The sequence below is a fragment of the Callorhinchus milii genome, unplaced genomic scaffold, assembly GCF_018977255.1.
Source record: "Callorhinchus milii isolate IMCB2004 unplaced genomic scaffold, IMCB_Cmil_1.0 Scaffold2, whole genome shotgun sequence".
In the NCBI taxonomy this organism is placed as follows: domain Eukaryota; kingdom Metazoa; phylum Chordata; class Chondrichthyes; order Chimaeriformes; family Callorhinchidae; genus Callorhinchus; species Callorhinchus milii.
The window spans coordinates 35,882,633-35,901,769 of record NW_024704743.1 but is presented as its reverse complement, the minus strand read 5'-3'; the positions used below and the strand labels follow the sequence as shown (position 1 = coordinate 35,901,769).

Below are 19,137 nucleotides of genomic sequence, written 5' to 3'. Positions count from 1 at the left end.
CACGTGATTCATACGTCTCAAAGCGCTTCGCAGAATATACTGTAAAATGAATTGACTGTGTATTTTGAGGGCGAAACGCAGCAGCCAATTTGAATAAACAAATCATACTGTAAAGGGAGCATGCAATAATTACGATGCCATAATAATTACTGGCATTTACCGGCACTGAAAAAAAACAATGCAGAAAAAGAGGGGGAAGAGAATAGAGTGGTTGATAGTGTCAAAGGAGGGGCAGAGAGAGTCCTGGTCGCAGATGGAGAGAATGCCATTATTATAAATGCTATAATATTTATTTCGAATTTGTAATTTTACACAACAAAAGTTTAGCGACTGTGAGTACGGTATCCGTATCGTTTTATAGACTCTTATGAATTGGAAGCGTAATTGCTGGACCAGCTTTAACCTTCAGGCTCTCTTAAAATCGCCTTGTGTTCTGTATCATTCTATTCCATCGTCTTTCATTACATAACTTTTCACCCTCCCAACTCGCCCGCCCGCCCGCCCGCTCCCTCCACTCGTCGGGAGCCACCTCTGCTTCATGTCCCGTCCGCCGCCCCCCCCCCCAACCCCACCCGCCGCATCAGCGGTGGTCAGGCTTTCAGGGTATCTGCCCCCGTAATGGAGGTCCATCCAGGGCCACCCTTCAACCCGCTCCCTCCCTCCCTCCCTCTCTCCCTCCAACACCCCCCCCACCCCCCACCTCCCCTCCTTCAAGGTCCATCTGAAAACCTTCCTCTTTGATCGCGCTTTCTGCCATCTTCCCCCTCACCCCTCACACCCTCCCCACCCCACCCCTGGGCTCCCAACCCCCAGTTCGGGAGCTGACACTTGACCATCCAGCGACCTCCCAGTGTGAAAGGCGCCATAGAGAGGGAGGAGAGAGAGAGAGGGAGATCTGGATTATACTCCTGTTTTACTGCACTCAGTGCTGTGGGAGGGGGAAGGGGAAGGGAGAGAGAGAGAGAGGGGCGGAACCCCGGTGCCGGGTTGCTGTTTGTCGGGGTTGGGTTAGAGGGGACGGACGGACGGGGGGACGGCTGATGGTGTGACACGCGGGGCTGTTGCAGACGTGGATTTGAGACGTGAGGGCACAGCGGCCGCTTCCCCCCCCCCCCCCCCCCCCCCGGCCCCCCCGGCCCCCGGCAGCCATGGCAACCCGACCCCCGGCAGCCATGGCAACCCGACCCCCGGCAGCCATGGCAACCCGGCAAGACCTGCTGGCGAGAATCCAGTGTTTGGAGGATGAACTCGCAAAAGAAAGGGCCAGAGGGGCAGCGGCCCCCACCCCCCCCCCCCGGCCCCCGCCATCCCGCCCCAGCGGCACCTCATACACAAGATGAGCTCCGAGGTGGTGGATTCCAATCCTTACAGGTGATGTTTCTGTGTCACCCACCGGGTCTCCGGGTGTCACCCACCGGGTCTCCGGGTGTCACCCACCGGGTCTCCGGGTGTCACCCACCGGGTCTCCGGGTGTCACCCACCGGGTCTCCGGGTGTCACCCACCGGGTCTCCGGGTGTCACCCACCGGGTCTCCGGGTGTCACCCACCGGGTCTCCGGGTGTCACCCACCGGGTCTCCGGGTGTCACCCACCGGGTCTCCGGGTGTCACCCACCGGGTCTCCGGGTGTCACCCACCGGGTCTCCGGGTGTCACCCACCGGGTCTCCGGGTGTCACCCACCGGGTCTCCGGGTGTCACCCACCGGGTCTCCGGGTGTCACCCACCGGGTCTCCGGGTGTCACCCACCGGGTCTCCGGGTGTCACCCACCGGGTCTCCGGGTGTCACCCACCGGGTCTCCGTGTGTCACCCACCGAGTCTCCGTGTGTCACCCACCGAGTCTCCGTGTGTCACCCACCGAGTCTCCGTGTGTCACCCACCGAGTCTCCGTGTGTCACCCACCGAGTCTCCGTGTGTCACCCACCGAGTCTCCGTGTGTCACCCACCGAGTCTCCGTGTGTCACCCACAGGGTCTCCTGTGTCACCCACAGGGTCTCCTGTGTCACCCACCGGGTCTCCTGTGTCACCCACCGGGTCTCCGTGTCACCCACCGGGTCTCCTGTGTCACCCACAGGGTCTCCTGTGTCACCCACAGGGTCTCCTGTGTCACCCACCGGGTCTCCTGTGTCACCTACCGGGTCTCTGTGTAACAGGTAGTAATACTGACTGACAAATACTGTTTAATAATAAATAACCTCTTTATTTGTATGAAAAATACCCTAAAATGTCTTTGCACCGACGCAGTGATGTGGTGTCAGGAACCATATGGACATTCTGCCTCAGCCCAGCACTTCCTGCTTTACTTTCAAGTTGTTGATCGCAAATACCTTAGTGTTCATGTGCAGGCTGGGAAATGAGTTTGTCAACTGCTAACTGCAGTAAGGATGTTAATCTGACATCATGAACAACAACAATAAATTGCACTTGTATAGCACCCTTCACATTGGAAAGACGTCCCAGGGTGCTGGACAGTCAGGGGTTTTTGGACCCAAGGTGGGAGTTGGGATCAGGAGGGCATGGTGTTGGGAGTAGGAGGGTGACCAAAGGCATGGTTGAAGAGGAAGGTCTTTAGACGGGACTTGAACATCATCATATTATAGGCTAAGCAATGTTGGTATCGTGTGTGACTGTTTACCATACAATAATAATAATATAATAATAATAATCCTTGTATTTGGTGTAGCACCTTATCATATCTTCGATACGTCTCAAAGACATTTCACAGAAGGATGTAAAATGAATTGACTCAATTTTAGGGGCGAAACATTTTTTAAAAAAGTATGGTTTACTATCCTCAAAAATGTAAAGCACAACATTCCTGTTATATCAGTGAGCGTGTCCTGTGAGTAGCTTGAGATAGGCAGACAAGGAAGGTCCAAGATTGAATACCCAGCACGTGATGAGTTAGCTGATTTCAAACTGGGTTGCGATTAGTGTGTCACATATTATTAGCACCCCTGATCCCTGAAATTCCAGCTATCCTTACTTACCCTGCAAGACAGACTGTACAGGTTTAGGATTTAACTATGTAAACCAATAGAGAGAAGCTTTATCAGTGTACTGCACTATATTTTGTTGTGCGATGGTTCACCAAAAATCCTCTTCCCAAAGTGTTGTACCACATAGGTGATGTATTCAAATCCCTGCACAGCCTTGCCCCATCCTACCTCTGTGACCTCCTACTGGAATCCTGCCCGGCCACTCCCTCCACTCCACAGGACTCTTCATGCCTTTTTAACTTCTTAATTTGACAAAACATAGCTTGTATTCTACAGTTGTTTTTAATTTGTTTTAATAAATTTCTCTTTTTTTAGTCGCCTGATGGCTCTGAAACGAATGGGAATTGTAGAAGATTATGAGGTGAGCTGGATCTGTGAACAGCAGTGTGTTCAAATGTATCACTTTCAGAAGTTTCATTGCTCTTAATATGACTGAAGATCATTTTCCACTTTAAAAACAGAAAATCCGTCAGTTCACAGTTTTAGTGGTCGGTGTTGGTGGAGTTGGAAGTGTGACGGCTGAAATGCTGACAAGATGTGGCATTGGTAAGGTAATACAAATTATCAGTTTGCTTTACTTCTTTATAGTCAACTTAATGGGAGGGGGTTATAAACAGTATTCTACACATTTTGTGGGTGTTCTTTAAATCGATGAAATAAACATTGGTTGTGCAGTTGCCATGTACTGTACAATGAACTAAACCTAACCACAGCTCTTGTAACAAAAAAAAGGAAGTGAACACCTAGTTTGGAAAGAAATTACTGTGTCTGGATTAGGACTGGTTAGGAATCCCACTGCCCACAAATAATGGGAGGATTATAATATCTCAGTTGCTCCAGATAATTAATTCTGAATTGAACCATTATCAGCACAACCTTGATAGGCAGTGATGGTGCAATGGTAATGCCCACTGTGCCCATTTACAGAGCAATAGATGTGGTCGGGGTACTGTTCCACGATGCCCTCTTATTTTGCCCAACAACAACAAAATTACATGTATAAAGCACCTTTCACATCGGGAGGACGTCCCAAGGCGCTGAACAGTCGGGGATCAGGACCCGAGCGTGGGATAAGGGAGGTTAGAGAGATAGGAGGGCGGCTGAAGGCACAGTCAAAAAGGAGGCTCTTGAGTCGTGCCTTGAAGGAGGCAAGAGAGGGAGCAAGGCGACAGGATTGTGGGATGGAGTTCCAAAGGGTGAGGACAGAGGTTGAAAGCCTGGCTGCCGATGGTAGAGCGGGTCGGGTGGGAGACATGGAGCAAGCCAGAGCCTGATGAACGGAGGGAGCTGACAAGTTGATAGAGGGTCATGTGGCAGGAAGATTTGGGAAGGCCAACAAGGAGGAAGTTTCCATCGTCGAGCCTTGCGGTGACGAATGCGTGTATGAGGGTTTCGGCGGCCTGAGGGGTGAGGCAATGGCGGAGTCGGGTGATGTTGTGGAGATGGGGGAAGGCAGAGCGGGTCACGGGGCGGATGTTGGGGAGAAAGGACAATTGAGGATCGAACAAGCCTCCCAGGTTCCTGACTGGCTTGGTGAGATGGAGTGTGCAGCCGTGGATGCTGATGCTGCCAGTGCTTAAGGTGCAGAGGCGCTGCGGCGAGTCAATCAGGAGGGCCTTGGTCTAGCTGACATTCAGCTGTAGAAAGTTGACTCTCATCCAGGTCTTAATGTCTGACAGACAGTCCAAGTGGCTATTCCTCATGCGACCGTCTCAATAGTCAGTGTTGCCAGTACAGAAATCACAGCCATGCCCGATCTTGCGCTCTCCCAGCATCTGCAAACAGCACTTTGCAGCAGGGAGCTCACTGAGGATTTGATTTGCACCTGGTGTTAGCCTGACTGAGATCAGCTATTGCGGCACGGACCAGGAATCAAACCTGCACGTAACTAGATTATCAAGAGGAGCTCTATTAAAACCATTTTGAAAGTAGGTTTACCATATGGTATAAACCAAATACTTTATGAAGATCTACTGAATATGTGCCACTTGGGGCTTCATTTTACTTTTACTTCATCATACATGTATCAGACAAACAACAAAATAAAGTGTTGGCCATTGGAGATTATTCCTTCCAGTTGGCCAAGTGTGAAGTTTCAATGCCTTAAACTGTTCTTTGCTAGCAACTGAGAAACCAAATAGTTGCATAATATATGCTGCTCATTGGATTGATTAATGATGGGAATATATTGATAAACTAAAGTGAACTTAAAGGAATGTTGTATTTTCTTTCAGAATTAAACACAGAATTATTTTGTTAGTGAAATAAAACATTATTAAACTTCAATAGTTAGTTAAACATTGCACTTGAGCAGCCAAATCAGATGACTTTTGTCTTCCCTTTTGATTTTCAGCTAATACTGTTTGATTATGACAAAGTAGAGCTGGCAAACATGAATCGACTGTTCTTTCAGCCCCACCAATCTGGACTAAGTAAAGTGGAGGCAGCAGAGCATACATTGAGGTAATGAACATTGTTGTCCTGTGAGATGAGTAATACGCTCTTTCATGAACTAACATGCAGACAGGCCTGAGACCGCTAAGGATATCGCTTTACTCATATTTGATGGTAAAGTGTACAAATGGGGTGTATGAAGCATTGACCACTCAAGGCCTGAAATTCCGCTCAACTTGAAATTATGCAGAATTTTGGAAGATTATTATATTTATAGTCTTAATTTTGAAGTTAGAGCTGTGGAAAACTTAAAATTAACTTTTGTAGTTGAGCTTTTTTTACATGTAGAGGGTATCGGGTCATTTTGCAGCATTGTTATTATTGACAAGTGGCCAAAGCATTGTAGAGTCAGTATGCTTTTGTGTTCTATTGAAAGCTTGCATTCATTCCATTGGATTCAGGAGAAGTGGGGGCTAAAGGGGTGAGAAAATGACCAAAAGCATGGTCAAAGAGGAAAGTCTGGAGACAGACCTTGAAGGAGGTGAGGAAAAGGGATTCCTTGATGGAGGTTCAGAATGTAGGGGCGGATAGGTTGGAAGCCGACCGGTGATGATGAGGTGGGTAGGGAGGGAAACCTGCAGTAAGCCAGTGCCTCCCAAATGGAGGGAGTGAGATACAATCAGTTCTCCATTTGTCTTGAGTTAGTACATGAGCTTACTGGACAGTAAGTTTACTCAAACCCATTGCAATCAATGGATGATTGCAATACAAAAAGTGTTTGTGAGAATCCTGGGTGTATAGTTATACCACTTTTACATTGCTGCTTTGGAGACTTGAAATACGACTACGAAGCCTCAGGTGCTTTTGCATGACTTCCAAAGTTTCCAGATGATGTGTCCATTATATGTCACAATGGAATATAAATTATATTTTTTTTCAATTTACAGGAATATTAATCCTGACGTCCAGTTTGAAACACACAACAATGACATCACACCGATGTCCAACTTTCAGCATTTTATGGATCGAATCAGGTTAGATTGTGACATGTGGAAGGTTTCTTGTGATATAATCATTAATCATTAAGAGCCGCTTTAATTACATAGAATGACAATGTGGCATTGTACAAGGCAATGCAGTCCAAGCAATCCATGCCAGTTTATCCATGCCAAACAATAATAAATTGGTCATTTTCAATCTACGACTGTTTGTGGGACATTGCTGTGCGCAATTAGCTGCCGCGTTCGCCCACAAATATACAGTCAATTCACTTTGCAGTGTGTTCTGTGAAGCGCTTTGGGATGTCCTCCCGACGTGAAAAGCGCTATATCAAATGCAAGGATTATTATTATTATTATTTATATACCACTCGAGCCTCCACTTCTTAAAAACATTGATGCTTTTTGCTTCAACTACAGCTTCCAACCGTGAGTTCCACATTCCACCACCCTCTGCTTAAGAAGTTTCTCCTAAACTCCCTTTTAGATCTGCTCCTGGCCATCGTATTGTTTCTTCCAACAATTTTTGTTGCTTCTACAAAATGTATAGGGGCAATATTTTGTGTAGGCTTTGTGTATTATACTGTCAAAATGCTAATCTGTCAATTATTCATTTAAGATGAACGGTTTAACTCCCTCGTTCAACATCTGCTGGAGGAGAACAATAGTAAATGGCATCTTAAATGGTCTCAGTCACACTATTGTTTTACAGATTAGCCTTTGTTTTATTTGTGAAAGATATTTGAGGTCCCATGATACCCATGTCCTCTTTAACCGTATGTGCATTGCTGATGCTGAAAAATCGGTTCTACCTTTAGAACATAGATCAGAATATCTGCATTAGAGAATTGGGAAGAGACGTAGTAATGGATATAATACGTAAAATCAAACATTCTTCCAATTTTATAACGGCAAGTCTTTGGACCGAAAATAAGTCAATCCAACACACTAAATTCCAAAGAGAGGTAATTTGTGAAGCACTGCTACTCATTTGATTAAGTCAATGAACACAGGAGGTTTTGATAGTCAGGAACAAGCAAATATGATTTGAAAATTCAAGGTAGCTAACAGACCCATACTTAACCGATTATCCCTGACTTCCACAAGTGGAAATTTTTACAGAATCTATCATTAAAAGCAAGCTTTTGGATGAGATGTTAAACCGAGAACCCAACTGCCTGTTCAGGTGGACATAAAAGATCCCATGGCAGTACTTGAAAAGAGAAGGGAGTTTCTGCTGGTCAACAATCCTCCAAATAAAATTGTCATTCATTCCTTGATGTTTGTTGGACTTTGCTGTGCACATTGGGTTGCTGCCATCGCCTACAAAGTCACTTCGCTTCTCAGTAGAATCTGTGAAGCACTTTGGTACGCCCTCTTGATGTAAAAGGTGTTAGACCAAATGCAAAGATCATTATTTATTTGTTGTTATTATACAATATGTAATCCTTGCATTTGGTATAGCGCCTTATCATGTTGTCTCAAAAGCGCTTCATGGGATATAAAGTGGAGTGCCTGTGACTGTGAGTAAATCAGCAGCCAATTTTGCACACAGCAATGATCCACAACAGTCTTGAATGAGTGACCAATTTTATTTGGGTGATTAATGACCAAAACACTGAGAGAAACTCCCTTCTTTTTCAAAAAGTGCCATGGATTCTTCAACATCCACCTGAACAAGCAGACAGGACCTCGGTTTAACATCTCATCTGAAGGACGGCATCTCCGACAATGCAACACGTTGGAGTGCACTGCATTGGAGTGTCATCTTAGACTGTAATTCCAAGTCCCGACATGGAGCTTGAACCCACACCTTCTGACTCCAAGGAAAGAGTGCTACCACTGAGCCAGGCTGACACACACATCATACTTAAAATAGAAATGTAAATAATAATCCTTGCATTTTATATCACGTCTTTGAGACATCCCAAAGCGCTTCACAGAATATATTGTAAAGTGTTGTGACTGTATTTTGTGGGCAAAATGCGGCAGCTAATTGCACACAGCAGTGCCCCACAAACAGTCATAGATTGAGTGACAACATTATCATTATTTTTCTTCTTATTTTTCTTTTCCCTAATAAGGGATTATTAATTGATAAATAGCCTCTAATGCAGATCTTATTGGTCCAGATGTTTACTAATCCAAAAAAATAGTTTCAGATATGCCCAAGTAGCAGGACAACAATGACAACTTGCATTTATATAGCATCCCATCACTCAGGGCAGTGTCTCAGAGTTCTTAAAGAGAGCGTAAGTGCTCCGGGATGCTACCCCAGTGAAGGGTGCTTTATAAATGCAAGTTGTTGTTGTATAAGAGGGCGCAAGTTCAGGATTGTGAAGGGCAAGGTTAGGACACAGACCAGCAAATATTTATTTACACAGAAAGTGATCATTGGCTGTATGTGAAGGTGGTAGGGTTAACGTTGTAGAAAATTAGATCAGTTGGATCATCATGGGACCTGGTTCACGTGAACCTCTTATGAGTACAACATGAAACTGAATAGGAAATCTAGTCACACATTCAGTACTACCTCCCTCTTGAATACAATTCTGTTCTCCCAAGTTTATTCTGTAGATCTCCATCTCCATTCTCTAACCAATACCCAGTCTGTTCCCTAACAAAGAGATGGCAGTCTGTTCCAGGGCTCTGGCTATTGCTGAGAAAGGGCAGAGCTGATCTGCCTTATGAATTTCCTCCACTTGGAGGTGAATGTCTACTTTGCCAAGTACCTCTTCCCAATAGCCAGGCAACAAGTCCATAGGTTCATGTGTCCTTAATCAGCTTTGGTCTTGCTCATTTTAGTCTTCTAATCACATCTCCTGTTTTCTTCACAGAGGATGTCCCTGTCTCCCATCTTTTCATTCACTTGAATGGTGTCTCTTTTATATTCTTATTTCAGTATCTACCAGTTACCGAAAGAAGAAGTTAAACAGATAGTTTAAATGAATGAAAATGAATAGTACTCTAACTCTGTGCATTTACACAGGATTAACATTGCGCTGGGATTTCTTTTTAATTAGCAATGGTGGAATAGAGGAAGGGAAGCCTGTGGACCTGGTACTCAGCTGTGTGGACAACTTTACAGCTCGGATGGCAATAAACACGGTGAGTTTGTATTCGTCCATCTAGGGGCTACAATTAGTGGGCATGGTATGGTGGTTAAATAAACGTAATCCTTTGATGTAAAAGTGTTGGGTTTAGTTTTGCTGTATTTCTATGGGTTTTATTTTCTCTGCTTCTGTTACATCGCTAAAGTTTCTTTTTCCTCCCCATTTTTATAGGCCTGTAATGAGCTTGGTCAGGTGTGGATGGAGTCTGGGGTTAGTGAAAATGCCGTCTCGGGACACATCCAGCTCCTCATCCCAGGAGAAAATGCCTGTTTTGCGGTATGTCTCGAGTTTCCAGTTACTCCGTTACCATAGTTACAAATAAATATTTTTCTTCAACAATTAATTTTTGTTTTAAAACTTCACTGGTATAAAAATTGTACTCAGCCTTTGGTACCACTGAGAGATCATTTTGTGATGCTTTGTTTTCTGCATCTTACAGCTTAATCATTGTGATCTTGTTTTGCTCACAAAATGCAGTCAATCCACTTTGCTTTGAGACTTCTCAACGACGTCCCCCCGATGTGAAAGGCTCTATGCAAATGTACTTTGTTGCTGTTGTTTAGACACTATTTCAAATGCAAGGATTATTATTATTTACTTACAGGTACAGATAGATGCTTGAAAAGGAGGAATGTTAAAGGGTATGGGAAGCAAGTAGGAAAGTGGGATTAGATTAGGTGGTTCATGTGGAGAACAACACCGGAGCAGATTTGAATGGTCGAACGGTCTGTTTCTGTCCTGCAGCAGTCTATAGTAGAGTGCTCTACATGGTCTGTGCTTTTAGGTTCCATTGAACAAAGTGCAGAAGAAGGAATCTTAAGATACTGTTGCAGAAGCAAATCCTTTCCACTAAAACTGGAACAAGTGAAATCTTTGTGTTCAGTTGATGTTTGAGAGGTTTTAACACGCCTGCACAATATTTTCCTGAACACCTTGAATGGATGCGATAACTGCACGTATCACTTTCTTACTTAATGGAAGCCCATTAGCAGTAGTTTTTAGATGGTATGGTATTTGGCATGCTTACTTAACAGTCAAGATTGCATATCAGTTTGTCAGTTTAATTCCAAAGCCTTGTCAACCTTAGATGACAGTTATCCGGGGGCTCATTTGCGATATTCACAAATTGGATTCACATTGTTCAATCTGCGTTTCCGTTTGCAATTATGGAAAGCTGTCTAGTTTGTGATATGCCTCAAATGACTGACTGATTTATAGAAGTTGGCATAATAATAATAATAAAAATCTTTACAATTCATCTAGAGGCTTTCAAGTTGGGAGAACATCTCAACACCCTTCACTGCTTTACTGTAAGGTGTAGTGATTGTGTACTTTGTGGCTAATTTTCACACAGGGAATCCCACAAACAGCCATGAAGTGAATGACCATTTTTTCTGTGGAATTGTTAGCTAGGACACTAGGAGAAACTCCCTTCTCTTTTGGAGTGGTACCATGGGATCTTTACCATCCACCACTTTCATCAAAGGTTGACAAGGCTTTGGAATTAAACTGACAAACTGATATGCAATTTTGACTGTTAAGTAAGCATGCCAAATACCATACCATCTAAAAACTACAGCTAATGGGCATCCATTAAGTAAGAAACACGTCCCATCTGAAAGCTGGCACCTCCATCAATGGAGTCCCCCTCTGCTGGAGGTACTGGAGTGTCAGCGTACATTATATGGGTTCCAGGTCCTAACTTGGAATCCACAATCTTCTGACTCAGAGTCAAGAGTGCTATTAACTGAGCCAGGCTGAGAAAATGGGATGAAATAAAAAAGCCAGTGAGCAAAACATTGTCACAAAGAGGAAACCTGTGTGTAATATTGTGTCCATTCCTCTCGCAGTGCGCACCCCCTCTGGTGGTTGCTGAGAACATAGATGAAAAGACACTGAAGCGAGATGGGGTTTGTGCAGCCAGTCTGCCCACCACCATGGGAATTGTGGCAGGACTTCTTGTACAAAACGTCCTAAAGTAAGTAAACAAAGGAAACCGTCACTGTCATGTTTTTGAGACTTCCTCTGAGTCTGTTTTCCTCCTTTGCTCCATGTGGAGGAAAAGCCTTGGACTCTGCCATGGCTGAGTTCAGGAGCTCACTGTGAAGAGAATTGACACACTCTTCCACCCCCCCCATTTTGCCCCCAGTACATTAAATTGGAGCTCCAGGGAAGTTCTTGCAGGCTTTCTTTGAACCTGATACTGGGATGTGAAGGATGACTATTCCCCCTATCGTGACAGCTTTTGGGACTCCAGAACCACAATGTGGAAGCAGTGCAAGACATTAGGGAATGAACCGTAGTAGTTCTAGCTGTGAAAGTTCAAGCAGAATCTTTTGAACAGCCACTTAGCCTTGAGTGTTAAAAGCCGGATAGAAATATTCTGAAGCAATCTGCAGAACCCTTCAGTGGTGAGAGCTTGATCCAGAAAGCCCGGAGAGAAGGATCCAATGTTCATGCCAACCTTTAGCTTTGTTGGAAATTTTAAAATTCATTGCAGTACACAAGAGAAATCCATATATAACACTGAGAACTAAAAGTCTGTTTTGGATCTCACTTACATAGGCCGACTCCTTTCACAGAGATTCTGCACCCGTGTTCTCCTCTGTCGGTCGTACAGTTTACACGTGTAACTTGCTGTGGTGTAATGAAATTCATTTAACAGAGAGTAATTTAAATAAGTTGATTGTCACCTGGTTAATATTAGATATGATAGCTTAAAATATTCTAGATTTGCTAATGTCCTGCCATTTAAAGAGTAATTCAGTATTTCTGTTTTTTAAGGTATCTTTTAGGCTTCGGTTCTGTGAGTTATTACTTGGGCTACAATGCCATGAAGGATTTCTTTCCCACAATGGCCATGAAACCTAATCCCAGGTGTAGCGACCAAGCCTGCAGACAGCAACAGGAAGAATATAGGGTGAGTGTTCCTTCAACTTTTCACCAGTCATCCCGGTCTGATTATGTGCCTACCGGCCTGTTTCTGTGCTTCAAATGCACAAAGAAAGACATCCAAAGCAGCACTGGGGGAGCCCTGCATTGTAAGAGGTGCTGTCTTCAGATACACCGAGGTCCTGTTGACTGTCCTCAAGTAGAAATCAAAAATGTGACACACACTACTTGAAAGAAGGAAATTCCTCCTTGTGTCCTGGCCAACATATCTCCAGATTTATTGCCGATTCCTTTCGGCAACTCTCTGACTACTTTTCCCTATTGTGCCATAACAAAACATTTAAACGAATGTTGCACTCTTATACTATCAAATGCAAGGATAATTATTATAATACTCCACCCTCCCCCATGACCAGGACACTCACTACATTGAATGAGTATGTAATCTTTGTTAACAGAAAAAAGAAGTGACCCGACCAAAACAAGAGGTGGAGGAGGAAGAAGAGGTGGTGCATGATGACAATGAGTGGGGTAAGATCAACTTAAGTGAATGGAGGAAAGGCATTTATCTAGAGGGAAGGTGGGAGGGAGAAATTAATTTTAGTCTTCCTTGGTTAGTATGCTCAACAGCAGTAAACGGAAGTCTAAGAGGAGATTGCCTGTCCCTGATTTGCTTGTGTGAAAATAATGGAAGGAAGGCAGCACAGTGATCCTGTGGGCTATATTACAGAGAGACGGGCTAGGGGTTTGGGCTTGTCGGTCTTGATCCATTGAGTTGCCTGGCTCCACTTTGCTGTTGTAGAGAAGTCCTGAGCAATGCACAAGGATGTCTCTCTTTTGCTCTCATTTCTGCGCCTGTCCACTAAATAGAAACTGTACAGTTTGGTGCATTGGTTGATTATTGGGTTGATCAATCAAATTTTGGGGTGAGCGGTTAGCGTCTCACAAAAACTTAGTTACATTTTCCAGTTTCTCTTCACAGTGAGGTCTAATTTGTGAAACAGCTAAATGGAATTTCCAAAAGCCATCAAAGTGTGATAAAACACTGAGAGCAATAAAACGCATTGCCCTGCCAGGCACGCTTTCAGCAGTGTTAGCCATTGCCTGTCGGTGACTTCCTCTTTCTCCCAAGAAAGTACTGCATTATTACAAGGTAGTGAAGGAAACTAACAAAGCCTGGTTCTGGCGGTGACAGGTGGATCTGATTCACAACAGCCACAGGAAAGAAGCCCAGAGCCGAGAAAGCCAGATGGTGTTTCACTCCTCATCACTTTGGGGGGGTTCGGAAATCACAACTGGTCAATTTGCACATATCGCAAATTGGAGCCCAGTAACTTTCAAAAATGCTTTTAGTTTGAACTGCAGGATAGTTTGATTAATGCAATGTGAAAACCATTTGAACAGGAATTGAGTTGGTTTCCGAGTCTATTGACCAAGAGCTGAAGACTGCCTCAGCCCCTCTACTTGACCTTCCGGAGGGAATCTCACTAGCTTATACTATACCTGAAAAGGTACGTTCACCACATAAGAGTTTTGTGTTTTACTAATTATTTGTGAATAAGATTGATAGAAACCCATTGCTCTGCTTAAGAATATCCAATGGATAGAATGGATATAATGGAAATTTCCATGTGTTGGGAATGAAATGTGCAATCTCTCTGGAAGGATGCACATTGCTTACCGAATTCTGGAAACTATTAAGCGCCTGGGTCCCCAGAGTTTGTGTTGGGTATATTGCTAGAAATTAACCAGCTAGAACAGCACAGCCATTGTGAATACTGTGGCAATCTTTTCACTGCTTATCTAGCTGCCCTCCCCCCACACACACACACACTACTATCTTTTGTGGCTTTGATTAAAAGTAGAGGAGGAAGAATGTGTCCACAGTTACCGTGTTGCCCTCTAAGTCCTGCTGATGATTCGGGCTAGTTGGTTTGTCATCACCAATGCCTTGTTATCCTACAGTAAAACATAGTCCTCCTGTGAACTGAGACTGCCACAGAAAGTCAACTTCATCCTGATTTTCTGTCACCCAGCAAGTCACCTTGGAGCCAACTCAGCCCCAAGGAGATCTTGCTTACTAAAACATCTGGTGATAGTGAGCTGATGTCAGGGCTATTGCATATTCTTGAGTGGTAAACGCTGACCAGGCAGAGGCTACTGAACAATGCTGTCTGTGCTCCAAGCATGTAGAATCTTTTGTGAAGTGCTTTGAAATAGCCACACAACGTAAAAGGCACTCTGCCAAGTGGAAGTATTATTCTTTCAAACTTCCCTCATAACAACACAACACTGGGTCGGTTGATGGGTTAGCTGCAGCTGCAGTGCAACCACTAGTGGTAGACACAGCGGAGACAATACCTGCTCAAGTAAATGAGTTAGGGGAAAACAAGTTCTTGTCATTTACAGTGAACATGTAGTTTAAAATGCACTCTAATGGATAGCACAGTGAATACTCACTTTTGCTTGTTCTATATCCAGGGGGATGATGAGATTGCTGACAGTGACACAGTGCAAGATACAAATTTAAGTCTGGAAGACCTCAAGGCCATATTGAACAGTATGTAATGGTTTTGTCTTCACAATGAAGTTTACTAATATAACCCAACTGGTTGGACCTAGCAACATAAAAGCCTTATACAGTACTCTGATACCTCTGTAAGTGTTAATCATGATAAATGTAATTTAAGTATTCTGTGTGATATGAAGCAATGACTCGTTTAAATAACATTGTGAGCTGCTAATGTTTAAATGCTTGAAAGCTAGTTGAATAAATATCAGATGGGCCCAAGGGTTGCTTAAAAATGAACTTTCCAAATTTCTCAGTGCTGTACTATGGTCAAATAAGTTGTATAATGAATTCTGATGAATGTCTAATAGTCATGTAATTTTGGGTGTTTTTAAGTCTATTTCTCGAACTAAATTGAATAATGTGTCTACTCTATTTTGTGGGGGATAAAAGGAGAAAGGAACACCGAAACCCAATCTTTTTTTTAAATCCAGGTAGAGACCAGTTACCTGGAACATTTTCCTATTCTCAGTTTATTAGGGTCTGGGTGTTATCTGATAGTTTAATTTCTGTGTTCTGCAAATAAACATTTTGATGTGACTGGAAAAATCTTTCAGCTTTAATATTGACTCTTCCATAAGAGATTGAAAGTAGAGCTGGAATCTTTGTTAGTTGCGCTAAAGGACTCACAGGCCTGAGAGGTCACATTATCAGAAGCTAGATATTTAGTAAGCTAGAAACAGGACTTGTAAATCCTAGGGGATGCTGGTGAATAGTGCACACACCTTAGTACAAGAAAATGTACGTTTTAATAGCTACAAAGACTCACTCACCACAAACCTAATTATTCCAGACATACATGGACACATTTTCAATATTTTTATTTCATAAAAAAATTCAGTTGTGCTTTGCACATCAATTGAATTGGACCTTATTGAGACGATCACTACAAAAATATGTCTGACAATAGCATAGCAAAACCATCAGGCATGCTAGGCCTATCCATGCTTTATATAAAATGTTAAAAACAATACAAATGCAGGTTACACTTATTATTTCTCAATGAATGCATAATCTCCCATTTTGGTTCCTTTGTAACCTCTCAGCTTTGTCAATGAAGGGAAGAGTGTGCAACTCATTGAAAGTGTTTGGGTCACAACCAAGAGTATTGCAGTATTCATTAGAAAAATATGTGACATTTTCATCTCAGTCTTTCGTACAGCCATGTACTAGAGTCAAGACTTCCAGCACTGCATGTGGGGGTGCTCAGTAGCCCTTCAATTCTCAAAGCTATTTAAAACAATTGTTGAAACTAACATCTCCCACAATGTTTAGAATATGTTCTAACAGCATTATGTAACATTAAATTAATCTGTAAAAAAATGTTTGCGGTCATAAATGAGTCCGTTATAAATAATTCTTGGGCAGTGTTGCCTGTCTTAAATGATACAGACCTTTAAAAGTATTGGTTTTGTTGACTTAATTCAATCAGATATGTTAATACGAGAATATAATGAAGCATTAATATGTCAAATCAGGAATGAGTTATAGGCAATATAAACTTCAAAAATTGCACATGAGTATTGTTTGTATCAGTTCATTTCCATTTACAAGCAGCATATTGGTACCGTAGTGAAAATCATCCTTTGGAAGAGCATTTTATGTGCTGATTCAGACTTCTCAGGTACTTTGGTCTAGTTACCAAATGAAATAATTTTCTCCATTTTTTGGGGGTCAGCCTGATACATTTGGAAACCTCGCTTAAGAATATCCAAACCAAAGGGAATGCCATGCATCCCACCTATACATGGAAATTCCAGAGATATTAATTGGAATAAAATGCCCACTCTCTCCCTGAAAAGACACATCCTGCTTACCTAATTCCAGAAGGTATTAGGTGAAGACTCGCAAGCCAAGGCTTGGGGACCCCAAAGTGTGCGTTGGGATCCTGCTGGATTCTAGCTAAAATTGCAAAGCTTGCCAATCCTAGCAATCTGGCAAGCTTTACCGCTGCTTGTCCAACTAGGACCAACCTACCCATTGGGGCTTTGGCCTGCAAGATTATTAATAAAAATAATAATCATGCATTTTATATAGAGCCTTGAGAGTTCTCAAAGTATGTCACAGGATATACTGTAAAGTAAATTGACTGTATTTTGTGGGCAAAACACAGCAACCAATTGGCAGAGTAAGGTCCCACAAACAGCCAAGTAACTGACCAAATTTATTTGGGGGATTTGTTGGCCAGGAGCTTGGGAGAAACTCACTTCTCTTTTCGAATAGTGCCATGGCATCTTTAACATCCACCTGAACAGGCAGACGGGACCTCATTTTAACATCTAATCTAAAGGACAGCACTTCTGACTCAGTTCAGCTCCAAGAAGACCCTGCTTGCCCCTTTCCCCCCCAAGGAGGATAGTCGCTAGTTGGTCTTTTGACATCTGACAATCATAGGTTTTAGCCTTCACTGGGTGCATAGCAGGTATTAAGAATTCCCTGCAAGATTCCGGGTGAGCAACACAACTTAGGCTTTCATGTTGCATACATCGAGGCAATGGCACAATCTGTTTGGTACCTTTCCTCGTCTTGATGTGTTTTGCATCCATGGTGTTAACAGTATCATACCATTCACTTATAACACCTAAGTAACTGAGTCACCAGGTCCCAATTCCAATTACTAGGGATTAGGAACTAGAGCATTTCGTAAACTGAAGGTGTCTCCACTGGAGGAATGTCTTGAAGGAGCTTTTCCACCCACCAGCGAGGCTTCAGCTTCCTTAATTTCCATTGCTCTCTTGTACAATTCCGCAGCCTTTTCAAAGTTGCCCTCCTCGTAACTGTAACATACACAACACAACTTCAAAACCGTGCTCAGTTTTACTTGTATGAAAATACACCAACGTTAACCAATCAGTTGGAGACCTCAGCATTACAAACTTGAAATTAAACCAATTAAATTACAAAATGGGATTCAAAATATAGAATTCACGAATAGCAACTCCCAAATTGTAAACAGTAATTCCTGCCAATAAATGGAATTTCATCATACAGAATCAAAGAATTCAAAATTTATATCTGGATGCACTGCAGCTGACCTCCCGCAATTTGGTGTGACACTTTGTATTATTGGTGGAGTATCGGTTAGGAAATCCACCTGTCAAATCCTGCACTATCAAGCCCAACGTCAGCTGAAGTTTCATTGAATTTGGTGTACACCTCATTTCAAAGACACTGCGGTACTGCAACAAATTAGAAGGTGGTGCACTTGTTTTGAAACGATGTTAAAGAGTGTCACATTGACACAACGCAGAATAACTATGGGTGATGATAGCGCCTCAGCAGACCTCGCTCAAGACTTTTTTTCACGCTTCCTGTGAAGTGCCTCCTAACAACATAGCCTGAAATTTTTGGATGTTTGCTAAATTCAGCTACATTTCTGCCATTAATTTTTCAATGCCTCAATTTTTATAATGCCCTCCTCGACGGTTTCTCCAGCTCCCTCATTCAGAAGATCCAATTAATTCAAAATTCTGTCACCCCTATTCTCACCCATACTAAACTCTGCATCCCATCACCCCAGTCCTCACCAGGTTCTATTGGCTTCCTATGCAGAGTGGATAGATTTTAAGATCCTCAGATTCATGTACAAATCACTTCATGCCCTTGCACCTTCCTACCTCTCATCTGCATGCATAGCACTCCTCTACCCTCCCCCTCCCTCAGCTGGCTCTGGCCTCCTGCACGTCCCTCGTTCCCTCCACTGTCGGCAGCCGTGCATTTAGCCACTACACCCCAAGAATCTGGAACTCTCTGCCTCAATCCCTCAGCCTTGCCTACGCCTTGACTGTCTTCAGATCACAACCAAAGACCTTCCTCTTCGACCGTGCCTACAGTCACCTCCCCTCACTTCGCATTAAGCTCCATCACCATTAAGCACTGCAAAACACTACCCCGAATGAAGAGCGTTACATAAATAAATCTTGTTGTTGATTGATAGCTACATGAAGAATTGAATTCTGTGCAATTGTGGTACTTACCTAAGCACTGCTAAATTCTTTAGTGTCTCTCCCACTCTGGGATGAGAACGACCCAAACTGTCCTCATAGATTTTGAGAGCACATTCATATAGTGGCAAAGCTTCATTGTGTTTTTTCTACAGATGACAAACATTTATAATGTTACTAACAGTTTAAAACCATAATTTCAAAAATATGAGCAAACAGTCCACACATCTA

The 19,137-nt window shown here is 43.2% G+C and overlaps 2 protein-coding genes across 3 annotated transcripts in view; one reads left to right on the top strand and one right to left on the bottom strand.

Moving 5' to 3' along the window:
* Nucleotides 1–1,005: 1,005 nt before the first annotated feature.
* uba5 (ubiquitin-like modifier activating enzyme 5) lies at nucleotides 1,006–15,511 on the top strand. Of its 2 annotated transcripts, none has more exons than XM_042332282.1 (12): nucleotides 1,006–1,082; nucleotides 3,312–3,357; nucleotides 3,458–3,547; nucleotides 5,350–5,459; nucleotides 6,338–6,424; nucleotides 9,412–9,496; nucleotides 9,673–9,777; nucleotides 11,352–11,479; nucleotides 12,286–12,421; nucleotides 12,852–12,924; nucleotides 13,798–13,904; nucleotides 14,875–15,511. In XM_042332282.1, the coding sequence occupies exons 2-12, from the start codon at nucleotides 3,319–3,321 to the stop codon at nucleotides 14,959–14,961; spliced, it is 1,047 nt and encodes a 348-aa protein (XP_042188216.1). In that variant the 5' UTR covers nucleotides 1,006–1,082; nucleotides 3,312–3,318; the 3' UTR covers nucleotides 14,962–15,511. The 2 variants fall into 2 exon arrangements, with proteins under 2 accessions (XP_042188216.1, XP_042188215.1); XM_042332281.1 differs by lacking the exon at nucleotides 1,006–1,082 and adding an exon at nucleotides 1,306–1,371.
* A 1,763-nt stretch (nucleotides 15,512–17,274) lies between these two features.
* The window catches only part of nphp3 (nephronophthisis 3), a 31,221-nt gene continuing 29,358 nt past the window's right edge, over nucleotides 17,275–19,137 (bottom strand). Inside the window, 2 exon segments of the mRNA XM_042346479.1 lie at nucleotides 17,275–17,739; nucleotides 18,940–19,055. Of these exon segments, the coding sequence (XP_042202413.1) occupies nucleotides 17,544–17,739; nucleotides 18,940–19,055 (312 nt within the window). The 3' untranslated portion in view covers nucleotides 17,275–17,543.

Coding starts and splice junctions, on each gene's coding strand:
- uba5 (XM_042332281.1), top strand. CDS start 1,337: ATGAGCTCCGAGGTGGTGGATTCCAATCCTTACAG. Junction 11,480..12,285: donor CTTGTACAAAACGTCCTAAA/GTAAGTAAACAA, acceptor CTGTTTTTTAAG/GTATCTTTTAGGCTTCGGTT. Junction 12,422..12,851: donor AGCAACAGGAAGAATATAGG/GTGAGTGTTCCT, acceptor CTTTGTTAACAG/AAAAAAGAAGTGACCCGACC.